This window comes from Haplochromis burtoni, unplaced genomic scaffold (assembly GCF_018398535.1).
Source record: "Haplochromis burtoni strain Fernald_Lab_line unplaced genomic scaffold, NCSU_Asbu1 Contig_184, whole genome shotgun sequence".
Classification (NCBI taxonomy): Eukaryota; Metazoa; Chordata; class Actinopteri; order Cichliformes; family Cichlidae; genus Haplochromis; species Haplochromis burtoni.
This window is the reverse complement of record NW_024582545.1, coordinates 767,667-775,309: the sequence shown is the minus strand read 5'-3', so window position 1 is coordinate 775,309 and position 7,643 is coordinate 767,667. Positions and strand designations below refer to the sequence as shown.

The 7,643-nt window shown below is 41.6% G+C and overlaps 1 protein-coding gene across 1 annotated transcript; it reads left to right on the top strand.

The window, feature by feature from the left end:
* Nucleotides 1-1,310: 1,310 nt before the first annotated feature.
* Nucleotides 1,311-6,013, top strand: nup37 (nucleoporin 37). Its single transcript, XM_005934230.2, has 5 exons — nucleotides 1,311-3,536; nucleotides 5,056-5,231; nucleotides 5,311-5,361; nucleotides 5,646-5,739; nucleotides 5,837-6,013. Exons 2-5 carry the CDS (start codon nucleotides 5,059-5,061, stop codon nucleotides 5,948-5,950), a joined length of 432 nt encoding a protein of 143 aa, XP_005934292.1. The 5' UTR covers nucleotides 1,311-3,536; nucleotides 5,056-5,058; the 3' UTR covers nucleotides 5,951-6,013.
* Nucleotides 6,014-7,643: the final 1,630 nt, after the last annotated feature.

Sequence of the window (7,643 nt, the reverse complement as noted above, 5' to 3'; positions counted from 1 at the left end):
ATATATCGAGTGCGGGAGAGAGTATGAGCGTGCAGCGTTTAAAGCGTGGAAGTAGAGCAGGGCGATATGGCCAAAAATATTTATCACGATATATATTTGAAAATTTGCGATAACGATATAACCGACGATATAATTGATGCGAGACAAAATACAACTCCACAACATTACTAGCGCAAAAAGACAACCTTCCATTTATTTTCACTTAAACAAGAAGCTGGTTTTTATGTACATTAAAGCTTTATAAAAATGTAACAGTGCAAATGAAAATTCCTTGCTGAAAGTTTAACCAAAAGGCATTTCCAGTAGAAATGGGCTGACATATCCTGAGCATAACCATGTATAATATCCACTGAAGTTAAAAAGAGGTGCTTTGCAACATTAAACTGCAGTGTGCAGCATGTTCTGCAAAAAAATGTGCTTTGTTGTGTATCTGACGGACAAACACCAAACCAGTTCCACATCACGGAAGTTGCACCATTTTTACAAACCAATTCTGGTTCATCTGTTTCACTCAACAATCGGCCATGTGCATATGAAAACAAAGGCACTGCGCATGCGCGTTTTACTCCCATTCTATCACGATATTTCATTTTCCTATCGTTGCCTAACATTATACCGGTATTACCGTGAACGGTATAATATGGCCCAGCCCTACGTGGAAGTACTGACCTTTAAGTTTGATTCCATAAAAAGTGACAAAAACATTAGTGTCCGCTGTTCACTGTGTGGGAAGAAAAATTCTTTTTACAGTGAAAAAAACCCTAAACTTCCGAGCAAGCACGGACAGTACACTGCCACGGGAATATGAAACTCCCAGATCCTTCCACTGACCGCTACGACACACCTGCACCAGGGCAAACCTCCGTCTGCCCCACTCCTGCTATACAGGTGAAAATAGAGCAACAGGACTGCTGAGTCTTTGATTTTATTTATGTTCTGCTGTGTTTTACCTGCATTTATTTGAAAGAGTGAGTGTAAACACAAAAACAAATTTTATTTTATGTGCTGGTATATGCAGAAAATAGGTTTAAATGTTAAACAAATTCCTTCCAGTCAGAGAATGTTGCATATAATTTAATGTTTGCTTCATGCGTAAAGTTAAAAGATTAAAACTAATAAAACAAGTTTTAAAAAGAGACTTTTTCATTTGATTACATTTTATATGATGGGTTATGCAGAAAAAAATAGAATTGGGCTGAAAGATCGATCGCTTTATTACCTATTCAGGTTGTAAATCATTTTTTTAAAAAGTAACTAAGTAACTAATTACTTTTGAAAATAAGTAATCAGTAAAGTAACGGGATTACTTTTGGGGGGAAGTAATCAGTAATTAGTTACTGATTACTTTTTTCAAGTAACTTGACCAACACTGCAGAAGACAACAAGAGTCAAATCAACAGGAACAATATCCATCCATCCATTTCCTTTCACACTTCCAAAGAGGTTATAGTAGCGGCAGGCAGACCGAGGTATTCTGAACGTCCTTCTGCCCAGATGTTTTTTCCCTGTGTCTTCTGAGAGATTCTGAGACACCATCAGCCCAGATGAGATATATGGTCATCAGCCACTTTATTGGTTAAATCTGTTCCACTGCTTATTAACATGAATATCTAATCAACCAATCACATGGAGGCAACTCAGTGCATTTAGTTAGTTAGATATGGTCAGACCAAGCATTAGGATGGTGAAGAAGGTGATTTGGAACGTGTCATGGTTGTTGGTCTGAGTATTTAAGAAACTGCTGTTCTGCGATCTCTAGGGTTTACAGAGAATGGGTCTGAAAAAGAGAAAATATATGAGTAAGTAGCAGGTCTTTGTGCAAAACGGCCTTGCTGATGTCAGAGGACAATGGCCAGACTGCTGCAAGCTGATAGGACAAAAAAACAAAACAAAAAACCGACAGTAACTCAAATAACTACTCACTACAACCATGGAATGCAGAAAAGTATATCTGAACGAACTGCACGCGCATCAGGTGGCCTGCAGCAGAAGACCACACTGGGTACCCCTCCTCTGAGCAAAAAACAGGAAACTGAGGCTGCAACCCACATAGGCTCACCAACATTAGACGATAGATTAGAAAAACGTTGGTCTGTCCCAGATTCTGCTCTGACATTCAGATGGAAGGGTTAGAATTTGGTAAAACCAACATGACCCATGTTGGTTTTACCAACCAACCAACTTGGATTCTATCCTGTCTGATATTAACTTATCAGGCCAGTGGTGATTGTGTAATGGTGTGGGGGTATATCTATTTGGAACACTTGTGGTTCTTTACTACCAATTGAGCATTGTTTAAACGCCATAGTGTGCCTTTCTTCCGATGGCTACTTCCAGCGGGATAATGCACCATGTCCATGACAGTGAGTTCACTGTACTCTAATAGCCTCCACAGTCACCAGATTTCCATCCAAAAGAGCTTCTTTGGGATGCTGTGGAATGAGAGAATGACATCATGGATCTACAGCTGACAAATCTGCAGCAACTGTGTGATGAATCTATGCCATGAAGAATTAAGGCAGTTCTTAAGGTAAAAGGGAGTCCAACCCTGTGCTAGCAAGGTTTATCTAATAGTCTCTCCAGTGAATTCTGGGACTACCAGGGGCATGTCTAGAGAACTTTCCAGGGAGGCATTCTGATCAGTCCAGACAGCTTGCAGCCAGCAGTAACCCATTTCGACCTTGTTTACTTGTGTTCATGAGTCTGGATAAATGACCAAGTGAAGGCTGGAATGTAGACAACTGATAAATCAAGAGCTTAACCTTTAGGCTCTCTTTAACACAACATCTGCATGCAGTTTCATGCTCCACCCTCCCGTCACTCAAGACAAGATGATGGTGCAAGTTGAGGGAGTTTGATAACTACTGCAAACATACACAGCTGCAGCAAACACAGAACCATATCTCATCCAAATATTGGATCATTGCATGCCTTAATAGGAATAAGAAAACTCAGGGCATTATATTTGCAAAGGTCAAGGCTGTGTGTGCCATTATGCTTTTGCATTTAGCACTACAGAGAAAGAAACCTTTGGAAGGTCAATTCGTTCTAATGTTATGTAAGGGCTAAGGGTGGCTCAAAATCCGATGCTATTTTTAGGCGCCTGCTCTAAAGCCCCATCTTTGCTGTTAATTAAGAGGTAGTGGATTTTGTTTTTGGATTTTAGGCCAAGAACAGTTCACGTGTCAAACTGAATCAATCCGTAGCACAACTAATTAGAAATGATTAGAGCCCTGTGTTTTTTTACCTCCTACACAATAATGAGACAGTTATACAGGTTTTGGCAATTAATTCTCACAGCACTTGCGAACACAGTGTCAGTTCCAATACTCTGGAAACAAAGTGGGTCAAACTGGGTCAAACAAGGTGCCTCACTCTGAGATCGCTCTGCATTTTGTTGGTGTCCATTTTAATCTTTGTTGTCCACGTGAATTCATGTCTGCAGGGTGTGGGACCTGGATGGGAATGAAAGCGCTACTTTCCGGCTTCAGTCTCCTGGCATCAGTGTGTGCTGGCACCCAAAGGAAGTCTTTAAGGTAGGAGTTGCCTACTCTAAATCTGAGGTAAAACACCTGAGTAGTATACATGGTTTACAGTTGGAGGGTCAGGTGTGAGGTCAACTTTATGGATGCCCTCACTCCTCCGAGACATCCTCATTGTTATCAGAAACACTTGAAGTTCACGTGGGTGGTTAGATAAGCCAAATAAAAGATTCTGCCCAACATTCAAATATAGATTTTGTTGTGAAATATCTTGATGTGGTGCCCAAAGCACACATGTGGGTAAAAGCCTGCTGAAGTGTACAGAGGAGGGTGAGAAACAAAAAAATATAGTTTTTAAATCCTTTCATAATGTTGCAGAGTCCAACAGAGTTTAATCATGCTTAATTTCTACTTTCTATACTGTTGCATGCTGGGACATGCTCTAATCTGTAGTTTAACTGATATATTGCACATCATATACATAAATCAGTATATATTTCACTGAAGCTCCACATCTCTAAACCACTGTCTCTGTAAATATGGTTTCTACTGCATAAAGTTAATAGGGTCAACAATAAAAATACAATAAATTATACACTAAAAACCATAAATCTGAATTAGAAAGAAGAACTCTCACATAATAATAGAAGTCAGCTTTGTTTGCACAAAAACAAACGCCAGGATGTCCTGCTCAAGTAGATCTGAAAGCAAGTGAGATTAAACTACTGAATGATTGGGCAGCTCTTATGTGAAAAAATAGGTTGTTCCACAGATTAGGAGCCACCACCGAAAAGGTCCTATCGCCTCTGCCTTTGAGCCTGGAAGTAGTAACATCCAAGAACAATTGGTTCCTAGACCTCAGTGCTTTGGTAGGCGTGTAGAGCTTCTACGCCAAAACACTAAGACTCTTAAAAACAAGTAATAAAATTTTAAACTGGATCCCGAGATGGACTGGAAACCAGTATAGGGAGGCCAATACAGGTGTGATGTGGTCATGCCATTTCTTTACTGTCAGAAAGCGAGTTGCTCCACTTTGTAGAGCCTGCAGGCTACGAAGTAACGACTTAACAAAGCCAACGTACAAAGAATTAAAGCACTCTAATCAAGAGGTATTAAAGGTGAGAATTACTCTCAAAGTCATGTTGAAGGAGATTGGCCTTCACCTCACTGAAGAGATGTAATTGAAAAAAGCTCATCTTAATTGTTTCCCTGATAAAGACGTTTCACAACCTTCACGGTACCCTTACTGATGAGTTTTGATGCCTCAGTGTTTGATGCCCATACTGTAAAATATGTCCACTGGCATTTATGTGACCATGAAAAAAATAAGTACCATCATTTTTAGGAAATCTCTATGAACCGACAGGATATTTGGTACCAGTTGTTTTCTGTTCATATAACCTTGATACAGAGGTTTAGTTGTGCTCCAGGACCCACCATGCATCCGTGTCATCTTTGCTACCTTTGTTGCAACCAAAACGAGCACCACTTTCAGAATAAAGCATGAATTTGGTGCAGAAGTACAAAGTGTTGTGAAATCCTTGCTACATTCATTACGTCCTGTGCTCTCTAGTTAATGGTGGCAGAGAAGAAGGGGACGATTCGCTTTTATGACATGGTCACCCAGCAGGCCATCCTGTCACTGGAGAGCGAACTGCTCATGTCAGCAGACTGGTGCCTTACCAACACGATCAAAGTAGGCGGGGTGTCGGGCAGCGACTGGCTGATCTGGGATATAACTCGATCCAGGTGAGAGGATGTGTGGTGCTGATGTTGCTCGAGGTATTGCTTTGGGATGTGTCTAAGTCACGTTTTTTGTTGTTTGCAGTTACCCACAAGAAAAAAGACCAGCTCACATCGATAAAGCACGGCTGTTTAGGTGAGGAAAGTTCTTCCATAAGCCTTATTGCTTCGGTTCATACCTGCTCAGGTTTCTCCTTTAAATCTGGTCAGTCTGTGATTCGCTAAAAAATATTTTAATTTTATTGAAATTGAAAGATTTGGAGTTTTCTTTTTGGTCTTTTACAAAGACCTGAATTGGTTGGCATCACAGAAGAAACTTTCATAACTTAACACAAGTCAGTTTCAGGAGGATGATTTTATATTTCAGACAGTAATTCTCCAATTGTGTGAAGGCTTTCAGGACATTGTTCTTCTCTCCAGGTGGTCTCGAGCCAATGAAAACCTCTTTGCCACAACGGGATGTCCAGGAAAGATCAACACTCAGCTGATCATCCACCATCTCGGCCACCCGCAGGTCTGTGTGTGCTTTCCATAGTTGTTATGGGTTTTGTTTTTAATTAAATTTAATGTGCTTTCCATCAGCTCACGTCACACACCTCATGTCATTACAGCCGGTGGCGATCGGGTCGGTGACCGTCGGATCAGGCCTCAGTTGGCACCGGACGCTGCCGCTCTGTGTGGTCGGCGGCGACAGGAAGCTTTGCTTTTGGATGACTGAGATGTAGACATCTGTTGTGGAAACCTGCGTCCTGTTTCTGTTTGTGCTCAATAAAATATTTTTCCAAGTATTCGTGCAGTTTGTGTGGAATTTGATGGGAATTGGCTGCATGCTCGAGCTTTGTTCTTCTCATTTCTGACCACCCCTTCAGGTCAGCTACAGATAAACAGCAGGATTGTCTGGTTTATGCCGAGAACTTGTTTTTCATTTCTCAAAGGAATGACTTACATCAGTTGTCTGTTATGTCCTGCCAAGAGAGCCGTAGCTCAAAGGAACGTGTCCGAGTGCCAACTCTACACTTCACCAGTCAACATTGTCCTCGTACAGGTGTTTTCTCTCCCTCTTGGCTTCTGAATTTTCTTACTATCCACGGCGGACCTTGAATCATATCACGAAAAGTGTAAGCACGGGAAAAGCTCAGGGAGGCTCTCAAGTCTGAGGTCATTTCAGGTTATCTTCAGCTTCAAACTGAGCAGTTGCGTGAGGATTTAGGAAGAGGAGCAGATGTGCCTCACCTGACCTTGATGAAGACTCGGGATGACTTGGCAGCTGCTCGCAGTAGAACAAAGACTCATTGTACCATCACAGGAATGCCTGCGAGTTTTCAAAGCGGTTGTACGGTCGCTCAACTGCAGCGGGTGCTGGTGTAATTAAACTGAACGTGAATCATTCGGGGTGGCAGGTGATCACTTCAGCTTCCACCTCAATGCACAAGCTTTATTTCAACGTAAACGTCAGCTTAAACACTGGGTTATATTGGACGCCGACGTCGGTGTGACAGAGCAGGAGCGAGCACCACTCTTTCAAACCAGTCCATCAGCCTCCTATATTTCTTGGACAGGAGGCGCTGACCACCATCCACAAAGCATAACATGCTACTGCTCTCCCGGTCCACTTTTTTTGTTTGAACAAGTCCAATGTGGTCGCAGCTCTCTGGGTTTTGCCGTGCTTTAGGTGCAAGCGGTGTTGGAGCAGCTGCGTATACAAGACCGATTCCAAAAAAAAGTGGAGCGGCTGTGTGAAATGCAAATAAAAACAAAATGATTTGAAAATCATTTAAAGCCTGCGTTAAACTGAATATTCTGCAAAGCCAACGTATAAAAAGATCAAAGCTGAGCAGTGTCACCTTCCCATTGTGTTGCATCACGTCTTACTTTAACAAATTCAGCTGCTCAGCAGTTCGGGCCTCCTTTTGTTATATGTTTGTATCATAACGTGCCAAATATCTTTAATGGAGGACAAGTTTGGACTGGAGACAGGCCAGTTTGGCACCTGGACTCTCTCAGTCCAGAGCCGTGCTGTCAGAGTACGTGCACAAAGCGGTTTGGCATCATCTCACAAAGTAAGCAAGCCCTGTGATACCTGCACATATCCTTCATTATCTATATCCTGTTCACTAACGGCCTCTGAAACAGTCTGGGCAGTAGCGTTTCTGGATTTTATTCGTGTTTATATTTGCTGGGTTTGCAGAGTTTGTAGATGCAGGGGAGAACTGTGTGCACCAGTGATGGTTTTCAGGGGTGTTTCTGAAACCGCTGCAAACTTATCAGGTCACATTATTTTGAACTCCAATCCGCAAATCGGCTTCTCTGAGACGTTCACTTTTAATACACGATCATGTTTACCTCATTATTAATAAGATGGATATATTTTCAGATCTTTGAAAAATGTATTTGTACTTAAATTTTTTATTCATTTAA